The sequence below is a fragment of the Panthera onca genome, chromosome A3, assembly GCF_046562875.1.
Source record: "Panthera onca isolate mPanOnc1 chromosome A3, mPanOnc1 haplotype 2, whole genome shotgun sequence".
NCBI classification, from domain to species: Eukaryota; Metazoa; Chordata; class Mammalia; order Carnivora; family Felidae; genus Panthera; species Panthera onca.
Window position 1 is genome coordinate 97,442,366 of NC_138341.1, and position 24,941 is coordinate 97,467,306.

At 49.6% G+C, this 24,941-nt stretch overlaps 1 protein-coding gene and 2 long non-coding RNA genes across 4 annotated transcripts in view; 1 reads left to right on the plus strand and 2 right to left on the minus strand.

The window, feature by feature from the left end:
* Positions 1-7,823, minus strand: part of LOC144615898 (uncharacterized) — a 291,049-nt gene extending 283,226 nt beyond the window's left edge. The window contains exon 1 of the long non-coding RNA XR_013554588.2: positions 6,415-7,823. This is a non-coding gene — a long non-coding RNA (uncharacterized LOC144615898). The remainder of the gene's footprint in view (positions 1-6,414) is intronic.
* Positions 1-24,941, plus strand: part of RRBP1 (ribosome binding protein 1) — a 64,480-nt gene that overhangs the window by 15,867 nt on the left and 23,672 nt on the right. For both annotated transcript variants that reach the window (XM_060611515.3, XM_060611521.3), the window contains exons 2-4: positions 8,282-10,187; positions 23,111-23,259; positions 24,461-24,583. In XM_060611515.3, coding sequence (XP_060467498.3) covers positions 8,303-10,187; positions 23,111-23,259; positions 24,461-24,583 — 2,157 coding nt within the window. In that variant the 5' untranslated portion in view covers positions 8,282-8,302. The remainder of the gene's footprint in view (positions 1-8,281; positions 10,188-23,110; positions 23,260-24,460; positions 24,584-24,941) is intronic.
* Positions 10,205-13,359, minus strand: LOC132664722 (uncharacterized). Its single transcript, XR_009603816.3, has 3 exons — positions 12,839-13,359; positions 11,290-11,695; positions 10,205-10,558 (listed from the first exon to the last, which is right to left on the minus strand). It is a non-coding gene; the product is annotated as an uncharacterized LOC132664722 (long non-coding RNA).

The window sequence follows — 24,941 nt, forward strand, 5'->3', positions numbered from 1 at the left end:
AGTTCTGCCCCAGAGAAGGAGCAAAAAAATTTTCTAAGCACAAAGTGGCCCAGGATTTTCTGGAATTTTTGAAAAGCATGAGCCCTCAACCTCAGAATGCACAATGAGCCTGAATAAGGTATATATACACCTAAAAATATTTTCTTGACAGGTGCCTGAGTGGCTCAGTCAGTTAAGTGTCCAACTCTTGATTTTGGCTCAGGTCATGATTTCACGGTTTGTGAGTTTGAGTCCTGTGTTGGCTTATAGCACAGAGCCTACTTGGGCTTCTCTGTCTCTGCCTCTCTCTCTCTCTCTCAAAATAAATAATCTTAAAAAATATTTTTGTTGAATCCTTAGAACTCCAAAGATGAATCTTAAAAGTTGTGAGAGATTTTTTTTAAGATGTCATAAAGGAACAACAGATCAGTAGCATGTTTCTCAATAGTGACTCCTCCTCCCCCCCAAAAGAGCTAGAAGACAGATAAAATAGTATCTTCAAAGTGGTAAGAGACAAGGACAGTCAGCAGGGAATTTTGCACTCCGTTAATCCACTCATGAAGAGCACGAGTAGAATAACGATATTATTGCGGGTCTATGAGGACTTGAGAAAGTTGATCCAGAATAGATCCTTGTTGAAAGAGCTGGTCAAGGATGTACTTTGGAATGACCCAAGAAGAAGGGAGTGAGGCGCAAGAAGCAGTGGTCAACAAAGAAATTGGTAAACATTTGGGGAATGCAAACATGAGCTGTCTGAGACAAGAGTCGCTTTGGGTCGTTTGAGTCATTCTGGGGTGTGTGTGATGGAGAAGCGGGGTGCGCCAAGTCGGAAAAGGGGCTCATGTCAGATGGATGGGCACCAGACTTCAGGCCTTCCACAGTTCTTTGGCTGTTGGGGAAGTGGCTGGAGGCATCGGGGAAATAGGTCAAGTATGTATGCTAGGAAAATGGAAGAGTAAAACACATTTTAATTATAATTTCATTACTCATTAAAAAAAAGAAAAGAGTAGCAGTAGTATGTATAACTTCTAAACACCATAGAGGAAAAGGAGATAAAACCTAAATAGCCTGATAGGATGCAGAAATAAAGGGAGTGGGAGGAGAATAAGCAAGGAAGTATTATAAATAGGAATGACAAAATCAAGGTTTCAGTGCGTCCAATTATATAGGAAATCACAATAGGCGTTGATGAATTAAACCTACCAGTTAAAAAGACAAATTGCTACACTGGTCTTAAAATAAAATCCAGCTTTATGCTATTTTTAAGAGTTCTACTTAAAACATATGAACACAGAAAGGTTGGAAGTGAAGAATAGAAAATGATTCTAGGTCAGTATTAACCTCCCAAATGTTGGTATAACTTTTTAAATAATCAGACAAGCTAGACTTTAATGGTTAAAAAAAAAAAAAAAGTTCATTATTAGGGATAAAGAAGGTCACTATGTAATGGGGGGGGAGTGTGGGGAATAGCAGATACTTTATCAAGAAGATGTAACAATGCTGATCTGATGTTCACCTAATGAGATGGCCTTCAAGTAAAGCCCAAATTGACAGATTCCCAGGAGAAACTGATAAATACATGATACGTGGTGGGAAATGTTAAAAGCTCTCAATAGCTATTAGATTGAATTAGCCAAAAATGGTCTATAGAAGGTATTAAGCTGAAGCTAAGGATACACATTGAACCCTTCACTCCATAGAGAACACGTGTATTTATAAAAGTTGACCACAGTCTAGCAAAACTCACCAAATATCATTATCTAAATTAGTATTTTTATTTTTTTTAATGTTTATTTATTCTTTGAGAGAGAGAGAGCGCGCGCAAGCACATGAGACAGGAAGGGGCAGAGAAAGGAAGACACAGAATCTGAAGTGGATTCCAGGTTCTGAGCTGCCAGCACAGAGCCTGACACGGGGCTCAAACTCGCGAGATCATGATCTGAGCCGAAATCGGACACTTAACTGCATCACCCAGGTGCCCCTCAATTAGTATTTATTAGAGTATAGGCCCAACCTATTGTGAGACTCAAAATGAATTTAATTTATTGTGAAAAACCTTTTCAGATGTTTTAATAGTATAGAAAATACTGATGTATCACATGTCCTAGTACTGAGTTATTTCATGAAAGTGTTGTGTATATGTATGTACACATACATATGTATGTTTCTGTGTCCTAGGTCATGTAAAAAATTATTAGTGTCTCCATATCCTGATTAGAGGTCTAAAAGCTTTGTTCTATATCACCCAGAACAGATTCTCTGATGACAACACAGTTAAATAAGAACTCAGTGATATTTTAAAGCCCCCATGTGTTAGGGAAGTTAAGGTCACTACCATCTCATGAGTCTAGGAGATCTTATGGGATTTAGAAAAGACAACTGAACAATCATGAAAAAAGTGAGTATGTGTGCTGCAGCTTGTAGTATGTAGCTACAACAGTACTAAGAGGGAAATTTGTTGCCTTAAATATTTGCTGTAAGAAAAAAGAAAGGCCTGAAAATTAATAAATGTCCATGTTGGAAAGTTAGAGCAGAATAAACCAATAGAGATTAGAGGAAGGAATAATGAAAATTATGTATGCTGGATCACAAACCCAAAAGCTGGTTTGGAATCATCCTTGATATTGAATCAGCAATTTATAACAGCCAAGACATGGAACAACCTAAGTGTCCATTGACAGATGAGTGGATAAGGAAGTTTGTGCTACGAACACACACGCACACACACAATAGATTATGATTCAGCCATAAAAGGAAACCTTGCCACTTATGGACCTTGAGGGCGTTATGCTGAGTGAAACATAATGTGTTGTGTCAGAGGAACACAAATTCTGTGTGATCTCACTTATATGTGGAATCTAAAAAAAACCCAAAACCAGTCTCCTAGAAAAAGGGATGACCAGCGGTCACCAAGGGCAGGAGTAGGAGGAATCACAGGAAGGTGGTCAGAAGGTGCACACTCCCAGTTAACAACATAAGCGAGTGCTAGGGAGGTCCCAGACGGCTTGGCTGGCGACTACAGCTAACATTGGTGTGTGGGGCGTCTGAAAGTTAAGAGAGTAACAGTTCTCCCGAGAGATAAAATTGTTTTCCCCCCCTTTTTTTTTTTCTGCCTTGTTTTGGTCTCTGTATGAGATGATGGAGGTTCACTGAACTTAGCGTGGTAGTCATTTCACAATATATGCATAAGTCATTATGCTGTACACCTTCAACTTACACAGTTCTTTTAATTTTTTTTTTAATACTTATTTTGAGACAGAGATAGAGTGTGAGCAGGGGAGGGGCAGAAAGAGAGGGAGACACAGAATCTGAAGCAGGCTCCAGGCTCTGAGCTGTCAGCACAGAGCCCAACGTGGGGCTCGAACTCTTGAGCTGCGAGATCACGACCCGAGCTGAAGTCAAACACTTAACCGACTGAGCCACCCACGTGCCCCAAACTTACACAGTTCTGTGTGACAGTTATATCTCCATAAAACTGAGTGGAAAAATAAAATAGCAGTTAAAATAAAATAAAATTAGCAGTTAATTAGCAGTTAAATAAAATTAGCAGAAAGAGTTAACTCTTTACCCCCTCCCCCCACCGCCAGGAACAGATCTGGAAACACCAGATCTTGACAGTTTTGCAGGCAAGTTCTTCTAAACCCACAGAGAAGAGAGGGGAAAGGGACCATCCTTAGCTCATTTTGTAAGACTCGAGTGACCTTGCTACCAAGATCACAGAAAGACGGGGTCATGAGAATGATCCCTAGGTTTTCTCACTCCGCAGCACACATGCAAATCTCACATGAAAAAAGTGAACAAACCAAACTAGTGATACATTAAAAAAGAAAGGACCCAACATCAAGAAGCGTTTATACCATACGAACCATCTGTGAGTTAACATTAGAATATATATTATTGTGATTCAACCCATTTCAGATTAGAGAAAATGTCAAGGGATAAAGAAAAAGCATTTGCTAAAATTCAGTACCCAATTGTTAAAAAAAGAAGAAAAGAAGAGGTGACTAGGAATACAAGATAGCTTAACCTCATAAAATGCTTCTGCTACAAACCTACAGTCAACACAGCATCTAACAGACGTGGAAACTCAGAGAAGAGACCAGTAAGCCCCCCCTCCCACCCTGCTCAACACTGCTTCAGAGTCCCTGTGAGACAAGAGCTTGAGTGGTAGGACATGGGTGGTCACAATATTTTTTACAATATTTAAACAAATTAGGTGATGGTGGTCCTGATGCAGCCATATCTGCTAGGGTCTCTGATTTATTGTCGCTCTGTTTTAGTTTTGTACCTGCCTGGCTGGTCACCTTGTGCCCAGGAAGGGTGTCTGGAAACTAGATCTCTTTGACATCCACCGGGCACATCCCTGCCCCACGCTTCTCTGTGCACCTGCATATGGCCCATGACAGAGCAGATGGTTAGTGATGAGATCCAGCCCCAGAGGTGCTGTTGAGGGTATCTTCACAAAACCTACCCAAGTCTCAATTGCCAAATTGGCTTGAACTGGCCAAATTGGACTGCGTTGGTTGGGCCACACGAGCTGGTAAATGTATTCCATGTCTAAAGAATTCAGGGCCTCCACAGACTTTTGTTCCCTGAATCCTTACCCCCTAGGAACAGAAGAAAAGACATTCTTTCCAGACCCTTACTGATTTTAGAGACACAGCAGGGGTGGAGCAGAGAGAGAGAGAGGGACGAAGGATCCAAAGTGGGCTCTTAGCTGATGGCGGAGAGCCCGATACAGGGCTTGAATTCACGAACCATGAGATCATGACCTGAGCCAAAGTTGAGTCAGATGCTCAACCAACTGAGTCACTCAGACACCCCTCTGCTCTACGCTTTCAGGAGTACTAGCAATAGTAAGTGAAAGCACATATTTCACAGAAGTTTCTGGAATTGACAGAACACAGGTCCTTTGTGGTCAGTCCATACAAGATGTGGGTGGTCACACATCTGGCCTCATTCTTTGACCTGCTGGGCCTGGCCCAATGGGAAAACCCGGGGGACATTCCTACTGGGGGTCCTTTTAGGACAGTGGGGATTTCAGAAGCGAAGCACCCAGAATGCTGGTCCCGAGAGCACAGTTGGAAGGCATCGCTGGCGTTATCACCCCGGTGAGTGTGGGATCTCCCCACGACGTTTCTGCTGAGCAGCGGGCTGGCTTGGCTTTCGCTGAGATTTCTTTGCCATTTGTGGCAATACGGCCTGAGCCGTAAATGTTTCAGTGTATTACTTCTCGAGACTAGGGCTTTTCATTTTCCTGTGAAAGATTTCTTTTAAAGAAATTCTAACTCAGGAATTAGCGGTGGGGATGTAATTCCTTTTTAGAGCAACCCGTTCTGCACAACTTGGAAGACACACTTGTGCTCCTCTCAAACATGCGTTTGTGTGTGCTGCGGAGGAAAAATATTCTCCCGAGCTAGCTTTTTCTCAAGTCTGTGCTCCTAACAGAGGGTATATTTTTGTATCCCGTATTTGCCTAGCTTGAGTGAGATTCAAGGCACATTTTTCAACCTTGGCTTTTCTGCCTATACCGCAAGGCCGCACCGATCCCACAGTGCTCAGCGGGGAACAGACCCGGCTTTGTGGGAGCCTGGTGACTGTGTCGGCGTGGTGACCCTGCAGCAGCTCCATGGAAGACCGCCCTTTGAGTACACAGCTGTTGAGAAGCCACTGGGACTTATGGAGCGACCCAGACCGGGTGACCCAGACCCCTGGTCTCACACTGCCTCTGAAGAAGCGGGGGACGGGGGAGGGAGGGGAGTGTTTCAGAGGATTTTTGTCATCTGAATAGATTAAATACATTTGATTACAATGTGATCTTTGTACCTGAATGTGTCCATGTCGGCGAAGTTTTGAGAGCTCCTCGTGAGGACCCAGAGTTTTGGTTGGTCGATGCCCACCAAGAAATGGAAGTTGATGGTAGAACGTTCCAGGCCTTTGTGTCCCTGCCCTCCCACCCACTGGATCCCTTCCGGGACTGAACAGGGTACAGTGTCCTTTTTGATACCTTGCTTGTGAGTGTGTTCCTGGAAAGGCTAATTTGGGACAGCCTCTCTTGAGGGTGCCTGGCTGTGGCTCACACCATCAGAACCCACGGCCAGAGGTCAGAATCCACTTGCCCAGGATTTGAAAGCTCCATGAGCCCACCTCAGAGTTGGCTTGCGGCGGTCACAGCTGCGATAAAGGTGACAGTCTGGGAGAAGTAAATGTCATAGCCTGCAGCTGGTGTAGTCACCACGGGGGGAGCACATGCTGTGGAGTTTTTGTCATGAGTACCTTAAATCCTGTTCCTGCAGAGAGCTTATTTAGAAAGCCACAGTGAAATTGTGTGTGTGTTCCGTGATGAGTGATTTTTTTTTCCTCAAACCTAATGCTGAGGCATTTAGAACAATCTCTTCTTAGTCCCTTCTTTAAAATGCCCTAATGTTAGAGCACTTGCGTGGCTCAGTCGGTTAAGCGTCCAACTTTGGCTCAGGTCATGATCTCATGGTTCGTGGGTTTGAGCCCTGCGTCGGGCTCTATGCTGACAGCTCAGAGCCTGGAGTCTGCTTCAGATTCTGTGTCTCCCTCTCTCTCTCTGCCCTTACCCAATTCTCACGCTCTCTTTCTTTTTCTCTCTCAAAAATAAACATTAAAAAATAAAAAATAAAATAAAATGCCCTAATGTCAGAATTTGGATTTCATGATTGTTAAGAAATCCCCACCCTCTTGCCCTCCCCTGCTCCCAATGGAGGACAAATCTCTACTTCTGAGCCCTTGGCAAGCCTGGACCCAGCCTACCCAAGGGTCTAAAGATTTGGGAGACAGTGGTCATGCCAGGGAGGGGGGCTTGTTGACCTCTCCCCTTCTGTTCCCTCCTTCCTCTTGTCCCACCTTCCCCGACTCACCTTTTTTTTGTCAAGTTTATTTATTTTTGAGAGGTGGGGGAGGGGCAGAGAGAGAGAGAGAGAGAGAGAGAGAGAGAGAGAGAGAAAGAATCCCAAGCAGGCTCTATGCTGTCAGCTCAGAGCCTGACATGGGGCTCGATCTCACGAAGCATGAGATCATGACCTGAGCCGAGATCAAGAGGAGGACACCTAACTGACTGAGCCACACAGGGCCCCTTACCTGCCTTCTTATACTTGTGTTCTGTTCACTAATTCCATCACTGCTCCTCTTAAGGGGGGCTAGGATCTGTGCAGGGGACTGGGAATGTGATAGTCACATCAAAATTAGCTGATAAAAGTTGACCACACCCAAATAAGTAACTCTCTTGGGGTTCCTCACTGAAGTCAGACCCAGCCTGGGCTGGCAGCCCGGAAGTCGTGGACTCTGGTCCAGGGGCAGCGAAAAGAAGTGGCTCATCCTCTTGGTTTGTTTGGAGTGTCATCAGGCAAAAAGCTCCCTCCCTGGGGTGAGGATTGGGTCTGGTGACACCATTTACCCCCACTGTTTGCAGCCTGTGGCTGTGAAATTCTAAACATGAGGTCTCTTCTTTGGTGGGCTTTCCAGGACTTCCTGTTTCCTGTTGTGCACCTTGCAGCTTCAGCAACTCTTTAGGAGTGTATCCTGAAGGCCATTTTTTCCTCAACAATTTCTTGATCACTTTTCAGGATTGTGAAGGTTTTTTGTCTCTGACGTTCGGTCGTTGTCTGTCAGCACTGGAGAAGAGGGAAAGGAAGGCAGCAAAGTAGAGCTAGAGGGCCAGGGGCTGCTGGCCAGAACGCATGCAGCCGAAAGCCTGCAGAAGTACTTGATTTGGTTCACATGGTATTTTTTTAAATCAGTCGATTTCATTTTAAGGAGAAAAAAAAAAAAAAAAAACATTTCTGGCCTAGTGTGAAAAAGCAGATCTCTCAACACAGCACTCAACATTTCTACAATAATTAGCAATGGCTGGGTGACACTGTACCCCTAGTTTACTGGGGCATTCATGCCCCAGTCCTCACCACTCCCCATTGTCTCACACCTCGCCTGTGCTCATGCTTATGTGCATCTTTGACCCCCACAGTGGAGAATCTCTTGAGTTGTGATTGTGGCTTCTGAGTCTCCAGGGTATTATGTGTCCACACCTGTACTCTGCCATTTCTCTGCCACTTCCTATCCTAGCACTAGTAGGGGCTGCTCATATCTTGCATAAAAACTCACTCCTGAAGAGGGGCAGGAAGGAATGGATGACATCAGAGATTGTCTGGATTTGTTTCTTCGACTTTATCAGTCTGAAGGATTAGCAAAACCTTAAGTTTGGGGGCAGGGGTGAGGATGGAAACTGTCAAATGCCTCTGTTTCTACAAAAAGTAACCTACATGTATGTATTTGGCAGGTGAAAGGAAAGCAAGCCAGGATGGATATTTACGACACTCAGACCTTGGGGGTTGTGGTCTTTGGTGGATTCATGGTCGTTTCTGCCATCGGCATCTTCCTGGTGTCCACCTTCTCCATGAAGGAAACGTCATATGAAGAAGCCCTAGCCAACCAGCGCAAGGAGATGGCGAAAACGCACCACCAGAAAGTGGAGAAGAAAAAGAAGGAGAAAACAGTGGAGAAGAAAGGAAAGACCAAGAAAAAGGAAGAGAAACCCAATGGGAAGATACCTGACCATGAGCCAGCCCCCAACGTGACCATCCTTCTCAAAGATCCTGTGCGGGCACCTGCAGTGGCCGTGGCTCCAACCCCAGTCCAGCCCCCCATGGTCATTGCCCCTGTAGCCCCAGTACCAGCTGTGCCCCAAGAGAAGCTGGCCTCCTCCCCTAAGGACAAAAAGAAAAAGGAGAAAAAAGTGGCAAAGGTGGAACCAGCAGTTAGTTCTGTAGTGAATTCTATCCAAGTTCTTACCTCCAAGGCTGCCATCTTGGAAACTGCTCCCAAAGAGGTGCCTATGGTGGTTGTGCCCCCAGTGGGTGCCAAGGCCAGTACCCCAGCCACTGGCACTGCACAGGGCAAAAAGGCAGAGGGAGCCCAGAACCAGAACAAAAAGGCAGAGGGGGTCCAGAACCAAAACAAAAAGGCAGAGGGACCCCCCAACCAGGGCAAAAAAGCAGAGGGGGCTCCCAACCAGGGCAAAAAGGCAGAGGGAGCCCAGAATCAGGGCAAAAAGGTAGAAGTGGTCCCGAACCAGGGCAAAAAGGCAGAAGGGGCCCAGAATCAGAGCAAAAAGGCAGAAGGGACCCAGAATCAGGGTAAAAAGGCAGAAGGGGCCCAGAATCAGAGCAAAAAGGCAGAAGGGGCCCAGAATCAGAGTAAAAAGGGAGAAGGAACCCCAAACCAAGGCAAAAAGACAGAAGCGGTCCCCAACCAGGGCAAAAAGACAGACGGGGCCCCCAACCAGGGCAAAAAGGCAGAGGGAGCTTCCAACCAGGGCAAAAAAGTAGAAGGGACCCATAATCAGGGCAAAAAGGCAGAGGGGGCACAGAATCAGGGCAAAAAAGCAGAGGGGGCCTCCAACCAGGGTAAAAAAGAGGAGGGGACCCCAAACCAGAGTAAAAAGGCAGACGGGAGCCCCAATCAGGGGAAAAAGGTGGAAGTGGTTCAGAACCAGAGCAAAAAGTTAGAGGGGACCCCCAACCAGGGCAAAAAGGCAGAGGGGGCCCAGAACCAGGGCAAAAAAGTAGAGGGGGCCCAGAACCAGGGCAAAAAGGCAGAGGGGGCCCAGAACCAGGGCAAAAAGGTGGAGGGAGCCCCCAACCAGGGCAAAAAGGAGGGAACCCCAAACCAGGGTAAAAAGGCTGAGGTTGCCCCCAACCAGGGCAAAAAGACAGAGGGGACCCCCAACCAGGGCAAAAAAGCCGAGGGGGCTCCCAACCAGGGCAAAAAGGCAGAGGGGGCTCCCAACCAGGGCAAAAAGGCCGAGGGGGCCCAGAATCAGGGCAAAAAGGCTGAGGGGGCCCAGAATCAGGGCAAAAAGGCAGAGGGGGCCCAGAATCAGGGTAAAAAGGCAGATTCAGTTGCTAGTCAGGGCACAAAGGCAGAGGCTGTTGCAAGCCAGGGGAAAAAAGCAGAGGGGGCCCCCAATCAAGGCAAAAAGGCAGAGGGAACCCCGACCCAGGGCAAAAAGTCAGAAGGGTCCCCCAACCAGGGCAAAAAGGTGGATACATCTGCCAATCAGGGTAAAAGGACAGAGTCAGCTCCTATCCAAGGCAAAAATGCAGATATGGTCCAGAGCCAAGAGGCACCAAAGCAAGAGGCTCCTGCAAAGAAGAAGTCTGGCTCAAAGAAGAAAGGTGAGCCTGGTAAGTAGTTCTGATTTCTCTGTGAACTGGAAGGGAAAAGCGATCTTTTAGTAGCTTATGGATTCCCTTTGGGGGAGCCATATGTATCAGTTAGCTGTTGCTACAACAAAGCTGTGTAACAAACATCCCATAATTCAGTGACTTACACCAGCAGTCATTTATTCTTTTTCGTGCTTCTGTTGAATTGGCTGAAAGTAGACTGATCTGGGTTGTCTCAGCTGAGTGGCTCTGCTTCACGCTGCAGTTTAACTAGGTTCGGCCCCTTGCTGTAGATCGAGCATAGGTCTGTTCCATATGTGTTCATTCTGGGGCCCAGGCTGAGGCTTCAGGGATTCTGGAGGGTAGAGGTCCTTCTCCTGGTTACAGTAGAGCTGTAAAAGGGCACATGTCAAACCAGCATCCTATTGGCCAGAGCAAGTCATGTGACTGAGCCAGAGTCAAGGGGTAGGAAGTGCACTGTCTCCAGTGGGAGGGACTGCCAAGTGATGTTGTAAGAGGTGTGAGTATGTGAGTACAAGGAGTGGTGAGGAATTAGGAATAGTAATTCCATCCACCACGCAATCTGAAACACTTCTGTGTCTTGGCAAATCTTTCTTAGACGTCTGAGTATGTTCTGCCAGCCTGTTTGTTGCTTACCTCACCTGGTACTCATTTCTGTATGTTTGTTGAATGACTAATGGTAGGATGTTCTTAAGGTTAACAATGGCATCCACCCCCATCCCCAGTTTTTCCTCTTCCCAACTCCCTATCCCAGTTACTTAGTGGACCATTTTATATATATACAATACAGAATGGTAATTTTCTGTTATCTTTTTAGTGTGCATTATAGAAATTGGGCCAGTGAGTTCCTGTTTCCTGTTCATCACTCATTTGATATGGCAGTCTTCTGTTTTCTTTTCTTTCTTTCTTCCTTTTTTTTTTTTTTTTTTAATATCTTTGACTAGCCATTAGTTGATTTGGATAATTAATTGCATTTGTCTTACCGAGTTATCTTAGGGGGTCTGAGATGTTTGGGCCTTGTGCTGGATAGGGGCTATCCAGCACAAGGCCCTATGTTCTTAGCTGGGTTTCCCTTTCTTGCCTCTTTGTGGAGATGCATTACCTTTTCTCAGGTTTCCTCCTCCCCCACCTTTTGGGGGGGCATTTGTTCAGGCAGCACCCAGTTCCTTATGGGGGGACCTGTGCTGTGTGAGCAGCTTCAGGCTTCTGCTGAGCCTCAAGGATGAGCCCACCTGGCCCCCACAGGTGAGGCCAGTTTCTCAAAGCCCTCTGAAAATCCAAATGTTCAGCCTCTGTCTGCCTCCGCAGGCCAGAGGAAAGGCTTGCTGCCTTGTCTTTAAGTTGATGTTCCACTTGACCCAGGGACAGGGTATTTGAGACATGAGGACAGGGATGGAACTGAGAAGTGGCCTGTTTTCTGTAAAGCATCAGGTGTGTTCAGAATAGAGCTTCCTGTTTCCTGTGGCCTATGTCCTGTGGCCATTGTTACCATGTTTGGCTTTAGGCATCTGAAACAAGGCACAGAATAGAAATGTGATACTTTAGGAAGGAAGGCAAGTGGTACTAATAAGCCAGAAATAGAGAACCTTATTAGGAGGAAGACCTAACTTTCTGACCTATATGAACCCACACAACACCTTGCTGGCCTAAGAGAGAATTTGAACAGAGAAAAGAAATTCCAGAGATTAAATATTATGGATAAAATGACAATTATTACTAAAATTATTCTAGCCAAAATTTCAATGGGATTCCCCCGCCGACTCCCGCCTTTAACTTGACAAAACTATTCTAAAAGTCCCATCTGGAGGGGAAAATAGGTTGGAATATTGGATAGATTTTTTTAAGCAGCTTTTGGGAAGCCAGTTGTGTCTGATGTGTGAATATATTCCCATGCCATTGTAATTACAGGTTAGGGTGCTGGCCCAAGGACAGACAGGTCAGAGAATAAAATGGTCCTGAAGCAGACTGTCATGCCTGAGAACTTCAGTGAGGGGAGGCAGCCTCATTTCAGTGGGAAGAAGAAATGTTCTGATCTTGGGCAACATGTTCAAGATTTGGAAGAGTCTGCTTATGGATCCCTCTAAACATGTAAGGTCTGGATAAATTAGATTTAATTAAAAAAAAAATCAAACCCCAGAAAATACCAAAGACAGCCAAAATTAATATTAATCAGCCCAGATATCGGGAGGCCTGACGCCACTCCAAGGTTGCAATGAGAAAATCACAAAGGCCAATATGGGGCACTGGGCCACAAAAGCAACCACACAGGATCGTCAGACCCAGAATGAAAACCCAGCCACACAGGGTATTATGTGCAGCTGAGAGGACACCTGAAAGGCGAATTTCTTTATTCTTCAGGGGGTTTGAGAGCCTAGAGACATGGGGAAAAAACTGTCTTGTAATTTGTCATTTTCCTGAATGTAATTTGTCATGTGATCTCCACCTGCTGTGGTTGGGGTGTAAAGCCATCTTGAAGCCCCACCCCCACACCCAGAGTAGATGCAGGCCACTCCCTGCACCAACACCAGGAGGATCCTGAAATAATCTGTGTGTTCAGAAGTAGTGGGGATATGCCCAAGTGCATTGCTTCTCCAACTTTCTATGCAGTTGGATCCCCTGGGGGACTTGTTAAGGTAAAGAGTCTGACTCACAGTTCTGGGCAGAGCCTGAGACTCTGCATTTCTAACCAGCTCCTGGGAGATGCTGATGCTGTTGTTTCCAGGACCACACTTGGTGGGGAGGTGGGGGGTGGGGAGCAGGTAGTAAGGACCCCTGAGTCACTGCCAGGATGGCACAGGGCAAGGTGGGTGTCTCCATGATGCCTGGCTTCCGGCAGCTTTGCAGCTCTTGTCTGTAAAGGACTGTGGACCTGAGGGTAGAGTAAGTGAAGTGTGTGCTTTGGGTGTTTGGGTGTTTGGGTGTTTGGTGCTCCCAAATACAGACATGCGGTTTGGGGCTTGCTCTGAAGACGACTCCCAAGTCAGATGTCAGTGACGAGCCATCAAGGCCCTTCTCCACTCTGAGAGCCTTCAGTCATTTGCAGCCATATTCCCACTGTCCAGAATGCTGATTTCTTTCCATGTTTTCATTTAGCCACGACCTGTGTCTATGGACGGCATGGATTTTCCAAGTGGAGTATGATAGAATAGGGCTCACTCACTCTTCCATTGTGATGACATCTCATACATGTTTAGCATTCCAGAACTGATCTGACTCACATTGAGCATCCATGGCGGTGATCTTGTGGCCATAACCGTGTTGCTGAATGGGAAGCAGGCCACATTCCTCTCATGTAGTCATACTGCATGTCCCGTGTTCCTTCCTTTGCTCGAGATGCTGCAGTCAGCCCCGGCTGCCTGCTTTTGACCTCCTTGCCCACTAGCTGGGGTGGAGCTTCTGTATTTCTGTCCAGGGCCTGCCCACCACCAGCTTCTCCATGGCCCTGTGCACTCAACTCAAGAGCACAGCTCGGGCTGGGCTGGGTGGCCCCAGGCATCTAGAAACTTGGGGGTGTGGAGATGTGAGCGGCCTCAGCTAGGGGAGATGCCTGGAGAGTAGGTGTGGAGCAGGCCAGGAAAGGAGCTCCTTCTCCAAATAGAGGAGACCTGAACTTGGGTCAGGGAGGGCTCTAGGGCCTTGAAGTTTTAACCGTGGGCACCAGAGAGCTAGAAGTCTAGGGCTGGTCACATGGGGGCTATCTCAGTTAGCATTCAGATCGATCAAAAGTCAGTCAAATGACTGGTTCAGTTGCGCTTGCCACATTCCAAGTGCTCAGCAGTGCCCTGTGGCCAGTGGCTGCCTTTGCTGGACAGTGCAGGGAAGAGTGTCTCCATCAGTGCAGTCAGTTAGGACAGTGCCGTTCTAGACCAGAGCCACCAGGAGGAGGCCAGGCAGCCTGTAAAAATGAGCATGTCTTTGCAGCTCTGAGTTGGCACCACACAGCTCACCCAGTGCCTTGTTCTGTCTGCCTGCATCCTGAGTGGGGTGGGGGTGAGCTCCCCGTCGTCCTCCATATCCCAGTGCTATGTGACAAGTGAAATCGTGGAGCCTGTGGCTGGCCCATGATGCACGACAGATCAGCAGCAGAACCTGCCCCAGAGCTGGGGGGCACCACAGACGGTTGTGTCCTCAGTTGTCACCAGGTGGGCCCAGCAGGGTCCTTGCTGACAGACGCCCCAGAGAGAGACCAGGCAGGTGTGGAGGCGGGCACAGGACACGCTTCTGCAGGCCCCAGTTGGAACTCTTCCAGGACTTCTGATCTGTTTTTCCTACAAGAGCAAATCAGGGCCGTGTGGCAGGTTTTTACCACTTGTCCGTGGCTGGATCTGACAGTGAACACCTGCCTTCCTAATCCACGCTTTTAAAATTTATTAGCATATAAATGTGTGCTTCCAGCAAACAAAGTACAAACAGCATAGAAGTGTGGAAGGTGAAAACCGAAAGTCTTTCCACTCCCTCCCTTTCATGGGGGAGCCTGGGAGCCATTCCGCTCATTGCTTTGGCACACACAGTTGCGGCCTGCGGTGCACACAGCCTTGGAGCTTGCTTGCCTTGTGTACCAGGGTACCAGTGACATCTTTCTGTATTGTACCTACAGGGCTGCTGCTGCTGTATCCTGTCCCATAGCGTCAATGTATCGTTTGCTTATTTAAATGGCATTAACCAGCGTGCGGTTTTTTTGCTGCTAAAATTAATGCCACAGTGATGTACGTATATTGTAGTGTATCTCTGCAAAGTAACTACGTCGATACGCAGTTGCTAAGTGAAAAGACGGGTCCGTTTTCAATTTAGGAGCACAGTGCTGCATCGCTCCCCAAAGACACTTCACGATTTACAATTTGCTCAGAGTGCTGAGAGGCCCACGTGAGCGTTTTCCAGCACCTTCCACCTGACTTGACTCTTCACGTGGTGCTGTCGAGATGGTGACCACTTGAGGGGAGCGTTATAAACCCAGGTGTGGAATAAGGAGAAGACGCTTACTTATGAAACAAAAGGCGCAGATTCTTTTATTGTTGTTTGCAGAAGAGGGAACTCGGGGAGCCACAGAGAAGTGGAAATTTCCCCAGAACTAAAGCTCCTGGGTGCATGCAGCCTGGTTGCAGGCCTCCACTGGTTCGCTCTCGGAGAGTCCCTCAGGACTCGTGCATGGTGTTTATCAGGAATGCTGCGTCCCTCTTACAGGAAGTGTGTTGTGTACATGGTGGGGGTTTCTTGAAAATCTGTTTTTGCCCTCGGAGTCGGTCTTTGCTGGCATACCTCGGCTGGGAGTGTGAAGTTACACTTTTAGGACAGCTCTTTTTGTCCCAGTGCCTAGAGGTGAGTCCAGATTAGTACGGTGTGGGCTGGCCCCAGAGGAACCAAGGACCGACAGGGAGCGCAAGATGCCCGTTTGCACACGCTCCAGAACGTCGTGCTTCCGCTGGAACTTGGTGGGTGCACTGCTGTCGCTGAGCGTGGCTCTTCCCCTCTCGCGCTGCATTCACACTGGACACCCTTCCCTGTCTGCGGGCCTGTTTGCCCTGAGGCCAGAAGACCATCATCGTGTCAGGGCTCGGGGGAACCCCGCCAACCTGCAGGAGATGGAAAACGCTCTCAGACACCCCACGATGACCTTGTCACACACACACGAGTCTGTGTGGGAGAAAGGCCTTCTTGGGGTACCCGACTATGGGTAAATTTTAATACCTTTCCTTTGCCCGTATTTTCTGGTTTTTTGGTAACCTGCATTTTTTTTTTTTTCTTCATTTAAGTTTTAGTTAACAGACAGTGTAATACTGGTTTCAGGAGTAGAATTCAGTGATTCATCACTTGCATACGACACCCAGTGCTCATCCTAACAAGTGCCCTCCTTAGTATCCCCCACCCATCTAGCCCATCCCACACATACCTGCCTCCCTCCATCATCCCATAGTTTGTTCTGTATCATCAAGAATCTCTTATGGTTTGTTTCCCTCTCTTCTCTCCCCCCCCCCCCCTTCCTATATGTTCATCAGTTTTGTTTCTTAAATTCCACATGTGAGTGAAATCATACAGTAATTGTCTTTCTCTGATTGACCTATTTTGCTTAGCACAATACACTCTAGCTCCATCCACATCATTGCAAGTGGCAAGCTTTCATTCTTTTTGATGGCTGAGTAATGTTCCATTGTATATATACACCACATCCTCTATATCCATTCATCAGTCAGTGGACATTTGGGGTCTCTCCGTAGTTTGGCTGTTGTTGATGATACTGCTATAAACAGTGGGGGGTGCGTGTACCCCTTCAAATCAGTATTTTTGTATCTGTTGGGTAAATACGTTTTCTTTTTTAAATGGAAAAGAAAAAAAAAGCTCTATTATTTGTCTGCGAGTCAAATAAGCAGGCACTCATTGTACGGAGTGGGGCTCCTAACCTTTCGGGCTTTGTGAGGCAGCCCAGCCCTGACCATGGGTCCTCTGAGCAGCAGAAGGGGGTCCCTGCTCCTTCAGGGGGGTCAGGTTGAGGAAGGAAAGTGGCCAGTTCTTTTCAACCTTGTCCCAGCCTTTGGGTACCCAGTCTATGATCACAAACTGAACTAAGATGGAAAGTTCGTGGCTCCCCACATCTATGAACCTTGAAGTGTCCTGGGGGAGCTGCTCAGCTCCATATTGTGCAAGGCCTCCCTGGCCACTCCCTTCTGTGCCAGAGCAGATGGAAATGCACAAATAGGATCGTGCTCTGTACCCTTCTGGGGCAGGAGTCACCAGAGGTCAGGGGATATAGGGAAGGATCTTCAGAAAAACTGCTAAAGTCGTCTGTACCTTAGCATGTGACTTAATCTAATCTTAAGGCATGCGACTTGATAATAGCATCACCCCTTCCTTCCTACTATCCCATCCCCCCCCACCCCCCAGTGTCCTTCTTCACTGTGTGCTTGCTGGGTCGCCCCCAGGATTGTGACACTATCGTTCTCAACTAGATGTTTGTGAGATGTGTGGTTTACGAAGCTCCTTTCCATGCATTTCTCCTCCTGAAGGTCTGTAACGTGGATTGGTATGTTTACCTGTTTTTGCAAAAGCAGAAGCCACAGCTCACCTCTTGTTTTGAGACTTCCCAGAAGTCATGTGGCCAGTGGACGGTCAGGGATCTCAGCCTCCTGCCTTGGGCCCTCTGTCTCTGCGGGTCCCTCAGGCCAAGTGCAGCCCACCTCAGCGGCTACTCTACAGCTGTCTTAGGGCTGAGGTACACGCAGATATGTCTTGAGATTAGGTTTCATACTTTTTTCTTTCAAACTTAGTTTTTCAGGGTCTGAAGCTCTGAAATCTCTGTAGGACTTTTGAGCCTTCATAGCCTTCATTCCCTTTCTCTGTAAGTTCTTCAAGCCCAACTTCTCTTTCTCTCTCTTTTTTTAATGTTTATTTATTTTTGAGAGAGAGAGAGAGAGAGAGAGAGATGAGACAATGCGAAAGGGGGAGGGGCAGAGAGAAAAGGGGACAGGATCCGAAGCAGGCTTTGTGCTGACAGCAGTGAACCCAATGCAGGGCTCAAACTCACGAAGCGTGAGATCATGACCTGAACCAGAGTTGGATGCTTAACCAACTGAGCCACCCAGGTGCTCCAACTTTGCCTTTTTGCAAGAACAAAAACATGCCCTAGGGAAGGAGCCAAATCAGTCTTGGCGCCTCATGTCTCAGAGAAGCTGCTGGATGACATTGCTTCCAGAACTTTCCATTCAGTCATGTTAAAACATGGCAGTGCTGGGGCTCCAGTCGCTGTCCTCAGGCAGCTGTGGTCAGGAAGCCCATAGTTGCACAGATCTTAACCTTTTGTTACCACCCGGGCCTCTGTCCCCCCAGTTCAGCTCCTCGGGGCCATTGGGCCTGGCCCCTGGCCCTGGGGCTCTTCCCTCATCTGCCCTCCCCCCCGCCAGCCTTGTCTCCCAGGTGTCCTGAAATAACATCTCCTCATTGCAGACCTTCCTCCCTGCTGGCATTGCTTCTAGCCTGTAAGATAGAATCCAGATCCTTGAGGCCTAGGAAGACGTGGACTCACTCCAGTCTCACTTCCCTCTGCTCTGAGTGGCAAGGCCCCTCCGAGCCTCACTGCCTGTCCTTGCCTCTCCCCTTTCCGAAGCCCCGCACAGCCCTCGCCGTTTCCTTATCCAGTAGCTCTTGGCCAAAGCATCCCCTGCCACTGCTGCCACGTCGCTTCCTTGGCAGCATGCCCTCCCTGGGTTCCCTTCCTGTGGCTCTGCTGCATGGTTGCCGTGCATCCTGTGTCTCCTCTGCCTCTCAGCTGGCAGTTCGGCCTCTGACTTAACCCTGCCACCCCCAGTGGTGTGCTGACTGCCGGGTGCACGGTACGAGCACACTCTGTGTCTCTAGAGACCGTTGGAACCTGCCTGCCCCAGGCAGGGCTGCGTCAGGGTACCTGCACCGGCCATTGGAGTTGAGCCTCGGTCACCTGATGGGCTGTCCCAGGGCCAGGGTGGCCACCCACTCCCATTGCTGGGCAGCGGTCAGCACCGACCTGTTGGTCGAGTCCTCTGGAGCCGCACAGGAGCGGTCCCGAGCTGGACTCTGGAGGGGCTGTGATAGTGCCGGGCCGCGGAACCCCACGAGTTCCCTAGCGCTGAGACCTGGCCGCAGGGGATCCTGGTGGGGATGTAAAGACAAAACTCTCCCGAAAGGACTTTGCGGTCGACAGGGAGAGAGGGACTCCTAAGTGCCTCTTGGCAAGACAAGTTTGATTTTAGGTGACCACGCCCCCCGGCATGGTCACAGAAGGGCGCATGGTTTTGGAATTTGAGGTGTTATACACATTACCCAGTGCCGCATGCTCCCTGGCTGGGGGCTGCAGGAGGCAGAGGGCTCCTTGCTTTATCTAACCCTGTTGCCCTTCTTAGCCTCACGAGAGGGTACAGACGGGGGTGCCAGGCAGGAGCCAGAGGGTCCGTGGGCTGTGTTGCTCTATCCTCAGGGCTGGCTTCTGGGCACCACCCTTGCACGACTTCTCCGTCCCGCTGGTGGGAGTGGGGGAAAGGGCAGAGCCCCGCCTGAGTCCTTCCCGGTGGGCGCTGTCTGTTCAGGGAGGGGTCTGGGCCTGTGCCGGTCCTGTGACTGGGGCTTGCTTGAAGGTGGCCCTGTTGGTTGACTCTGCGGTGCGTTTTGTGCCGGGCATTGGTCCAAACGTGTTGGGATTTAATCTTGGCAGTGAGGCTAGGAAGGAGGAAAGATTGATTATGACCCCTATTTCGCAGATGAGGAAACCGAGGCCAAGGGAGGTGAAGCAACTTGCCCAAGGACGCACAGGCAGGAAGGAGCTGAGCTCGCAGAATTTGAGCCCAGACTGCCTGACTCAGGGGCCTTGTTCTGACCGCGGTGCCCAGTGCCCAGGGGCAGAGGTGATCTGCAGGCCACACCTGGCCCACAGATGTGTTTGTTCAGCCCCACAGAGGTTTTATTTATTTCTTTGAGTTAGCTGTCAGCACTAAAGGTCAGGAGGTGACACATACAAATCTCGTTTCCGGTTCTCCTCGGCAAGTCCACAGCTCTGAGGGTTCTGGCCCAGACCCCACAGGAGCCATCCCCTGGAGGTGAAGGAACATGTCCAGAGGCTGTCCCCTGAGCCAGACCTGTGCCATCCTTGCAGGGCCCGGTCCCTGCGGGTGTTTATTGTGTCCCCTGCCGGGCAGGTCTGGATTACTCCAGAGCAGTGAGGCACCAGTTCTGTCTCTGTTCTGTCTCTCCGCTCTTTGCTCTCTTGCTGTGACCTTCCTCCAGGCCTCCCTGCTCGTCCATTCCTGGTATTTCAGAACTCACCAAGATGGGCAAGGCAGAGACTATAGGGGCAGGCTCTCAGGAGCTCGTCTCACTACGATTCACTGCCTCATGGTCTTCGTGAAGTCAGTGGTTTAGCAGATTAGATGTTAGTCTTTGACAAATTTAGTGTAGTGCCTTAAGATTTCACAATGCCGGGGATTATTTCCAGTTTTCGAGTCTTTGCTGGAGATGTGTAGCATGCCGGCCCAAGTTAGCTCCCGTTAGCACGTGATTTGTGGCCCGGGTGCCCGCCTCCCAGGAATAGGCATCCAAGTGAGCTCAGCGCCACTGGTTTGGTGAGAGGATCTTGAAACCCAGAAGCAAACGCAGTTCACACGGAGGTCCAGAAGTTCTGGTGCCTACTTCCAAGTACTTTTTTCTTTCATTTTTACTTCCCCTGATTTGGGGGAAATAAAGATGGCACCATTCTTTAAATTTTTTTTTTTTTCTTTTTTTACATTCCCTTTATTTTTGATAGAGAGAGACAGAGCACAAGTAGAGGAGAGGCAGAAAGAGGCAGAGACACAGAATCTGAAGCAGGCTCCAGGCTCCAAGCTGTCAGCACAGAGCCCAACGTGGGACTCGAACTCACAAACTGCGAGATCATGACCTGAGCCAAAGTCGGATGCTCAACTGACTGAGCCATCCAGGTGCCCCAAAGATGGCAGCATTCTTACCTAAACGACTTCATGGAAAAGTGTAAAGCTGGGGCTCTCTAAAAATACCTTAAAAGATAGTGTTCATATGAACATAGAGAAGGCCAGGGAAGTTTGTGTGGGGAGATCGGGCGATAGGCAGGGGAGAGTTAAATTGTGCTGTGTGTAGCTTTGGATTGTTGCACCTGCTCAAGTTTTCATTACTTTGTTCTCTAAAACATCTAAGAAAATATAATTAGGTAAGAAAGTTTGAATAAAGGTATATTAGAATGATACTCTTACAGAATACTCTTGGCAACGTTCTACAGGCAGAGTGTCCTGGCTATCCAAGAGGGAACACGGTCTGTCAAGACCACTGGGGTGACATCTGTGGGGAAACAGAGCTCCATAGCAAAGCCTGGCTCCACTATCTAAATGTCTCCCCCTCCCGCCCCCAGCAATGTGGTAGGGACTACGGGGGCCTAGAAGGATGGTCTAGGAGAGGCTTCAAGAGATGCCCGAGCCCCTGCGCAGTCTGAGGCCTCTGCAGGGACAACGGCCGTACTTTTGGGGGGTTGGAGGGTCCCTAGGGCTGGAAAGGAATAGACCAGCCTGTCCAGTAGAAATAGTGTGAGCCACCCGTGTGAGCATATGTGTAGTTCAGACTTTCCTAGCAGCTACGTGAAAAAAAAGCAAACAAAAAACAAAGAATTAAATTTTAATGATACATTTTATTTAACCCAGTTTTCCCCAAATATTATCATTTCCACATGCAGTCGATACCAGAAAATTATTACAGATATTTTACCAAGTCTTCAAACCGGGGTGTATTTGTACCTGCAGCACAGCTTGGTCCACGCTGGCTGCATTTCAAGTGCCCAGTGGCCACATGTAACTGGTGGCCAGCCTGTTGGGACAGCACAGTAGACATTTCCCGAGTCAGGAAAGGAAAACGTCTGTCCATTTGAGCTCCAACTGTGTCTTTGAAATAGTGGACTTCCGTCTTCTGGAAAACCTGCATCTGCCTGCAGGCTGAGGGGGAAGGGCAGGGACCCCGGAAACCAAAATGCTACTGGTGGGGTCTTCTTCCAGTAGTGAACTTGAGAGCCGTCTTTGCTTTGTTTTTGGCTTAGCGGTGCTCAGAGTGGTTTTTCTAAGTTTGCCATCAAGATGATTTTGTGTTATATACGTATATCAATGAAAAGAAAGGCTGAAGGGAACACGCACCCCACCCCCACTTCATTTTCATGGCACTCTTGAGCTCTTAGGCCTTGAACGTCACCGTGGTTATTTTTAATCTCCCGAGCCTCACTCATGAGGTAAGAAGTTCTACAATGAAGGTGCTCATAGCAACCAGCTCGCCCACATCCCACGTTCCCCTCATTAAGGTATCACTCTAAATGCTTTGACTGGCGATGAAAATATTGTGACTAGCAAGTGAAAATATTGTGACAGGCCAGAGAATTTGGGGTTGCTATGGAAACCTTCCCCGTGCGTTGTCCTCAGTGAGGGGGGCTTAGCTGAAGGTGCTGCCATGGGCCGGCCTGTTTCCCTTTATTTCATTCATTTGGGGCCCGGCCGTTCGGCCGCGGGGCAGCTCTGGGCCTCGGCATAAGTCATTCCCCGGGGCATTTCAGGCGGGGTTGCTGCCAGATGGGGCGTCTCAATTCACCCTTTCCTGCATTCGAGGCCACTCGAGAGCCTGCCTTGAGTGAGTGTGCGTGTGTCAGGGGGCCTCAGGAGCACCGCAGAAGTCACAGCACAGGTGGCTGTTGGCACCTGACTCTGTGCCTCCCGGGAAGTCACTCGTGGACTGACAAGTGGGCAGGCCCGCTGTGAAAGAACCTAGCCCAGCCTCCCCTCCCCTAAAACCTGCCTCGGGCTTCGTGAAGCCAGAAACAGTGTTTGAACCTGGATGTGTGGAAAGAGCCTCCTTTTCCCTGGGACCACAGAGAAGCAGCGTTAGAGATGCGGGCCTTTGCTTGCCATCCTTCTCCAGTGACCGCGGGGTTGTGGCAGTGGGGTCCATGTTTACGAGGAGCCATGGGGCTTGGTCACCGCAGGCGGGTGAACCCACCTGTGCAGGGCTGTGCAGGGCTGTGCAGGGCTAGAACTGGACCAAGCGGTTTGCTGGAAAAAGGGAAGGAAAAGCACCTTTGGGGAAGGTATTCCTTGCTTAATTCTGCTCATTTTGATGATAAAAAGGGGGGCGGTGAGGATGTCTCCCCCAGCCTAGGCAAACAGCCTTTCTTTTACTTAGGGACCTTCCTCCTCTGCTCTCTTTGGGCAGTTGGGACGACTGTGCAGGGACCTGAAGTCTGGGCCGTTTCTCAGCACTCTGAAAGAGCTCAGGGTACCCAGGGCAGGCTCGCATTCAGCCCGTACAGCCCAAGCAGCTGGACAGAGTCCTCGGTCGGCTGTCTGGCCCCTGCTGCTTTGAGGTGTGACCAGCTTGGTTGCTGGGGGCGGAGGGTAAGTTCCTGTTCCTTCTCTCTCCCTGCACAGCGCCCCCGGACTCCGACAGCCCTCTCTACCTCCCTTACAAGACTCTGGTCTCCACGGTCGGAAGCATGGTATTCAACGAGGGTGAGGCCCAGCGGCTCATTGAGATCCTGTCCGAGAAGGCTGGAGTCATCCAGGACACCTGGCATAAGGTAGACCCGCCCTCCCTGCTCTCCCCTTAAGTCCTGGGGCCCTCGCCTCCCTTGAGTGACCCCGTTGGGCTGGCCACATGCACAGAGTTCAGGAAACAGTCTCCACTGGCCTCTCTCAGCAGCACCCCGCCTCCCCTTCCCAGACACAGATTGCATGAATCACCCTGAGTACACTCTGCCTTCTGCCTCAGCCCAGCCACAGCCCAGCCACGGAAACAGGAAGACCGTTACGGGTCAGGGCCGGGCTCTGTGTTGTGTGAGCCAGGGGGGGTGAACACAGGAGCTGGGGCCCGGCTGGCCTGTGGCCAGGGCTCGGGTGCAGAAAAGAAGGTGTAGGGACACGCTGCACAGTGGGGAGCCTGGAAGCCCCTTTCTCTGACGTCCCTCCTGCTGTTGGGGTTCAGTCCAGAGGCCGGCACTCGCCCTCTGCTTCTTGTGGCGAATGAGCTGCCACCAGGAGATGCTGCCTGGCATGTGTTTGTTCCTCATCCAGAGTCAGAACTCTAGGAATTTTGCTGGAGAATTTTGTGGCACCCTAGTGGTTAGTGATGCTGGGGGGTGTCTTGAGAGCCAGGCCAGTGACTCCTGACCTGAGGCCAGCGGGGCTTACTCCCTTCCTGACTCTCGCCAAGGTGTGGCACATCCCACAGTCACAGGAAGCTTTGTGCTCAGTGAGCTTGGGGGAGGGAAGGGTGTCTCTTGGTGTGCGAGTGACTGGAGGTTGGGAGGACCTCTCCTCCAAGGAGACAGGCCCAGACTCACCTCAGGCCACTGTCCCCAGAGTACACCTCGCCTCCCGAGGCATCTTGCAGGCCTCACACAGCAGCTAAGGGGTAGGCCCCAAGCCAGAAACAATGACTAATTGCCCTTCAGTGGGGTAGGAAAAGGCCTTGGCCACCATTGGCCCAAGTTCGTGGGAAGCACCATGCTCCTAAAACCTACTGCAGAGACGCAAAGCTTTTGGTCCAAACAGTTCCTGTATGCAGTGGGCCTAGAGACCTGGCCGACTGAGTGGCTGAGGCAGGGGTGCCCGTCCCCAGAAGTGCGTGGAGTCGGGCTAGAACCCGCTCACCCAGAAGCCCCATCCCACAGGACCGGGCCCCTGCTCTGGTCGTGGGTCAGGGTCTGACTGCTGGGGTGGGAGGGCACACCAGCTATCTGCACACCCCCTCTGTTAACGCTGCTCTGTGGGCACTTCCAGGCCACTCAGAAGGGCGACCCTGTGGCAATTCTGAAACGCCAGCTGGAAGAGAAGGAAAAGCTGCTGGCCACAGAGCAGGAAGACGCAGCTGCCGCCAAGAGCAAACTGAGGGAGCTCAATAAGGTACGGCTGAGTGCACACCCTGTCCTGAGCAACCCCAGCGGTGGCCAGTGCTGTCCCCAGATCGCAGGCTGGCCTTCCCACCTGGACTCCTTGCACGCGCCTGCTGGCTTGGGACTGCCTCTCACACCAGGGATTCTGTGTCCACGGGAAGGCCTTCTGCTGTCTGAGAGCCTGACAACCTGGGGCTGGCTCACCTGTCATGGCCCTGGGTAGCTGTGCGGGGTGGCAGCTCCCCTCCATGATGAAGAACACGTGCGCATGGACGTTAAGTAGAGGGTTAGGGCTGTCATTCTCTGATGGGGATGGGCCAAAACCTCATCACCGGTCCCACAGTGACAGGCCATCTTTTTAGGGTATT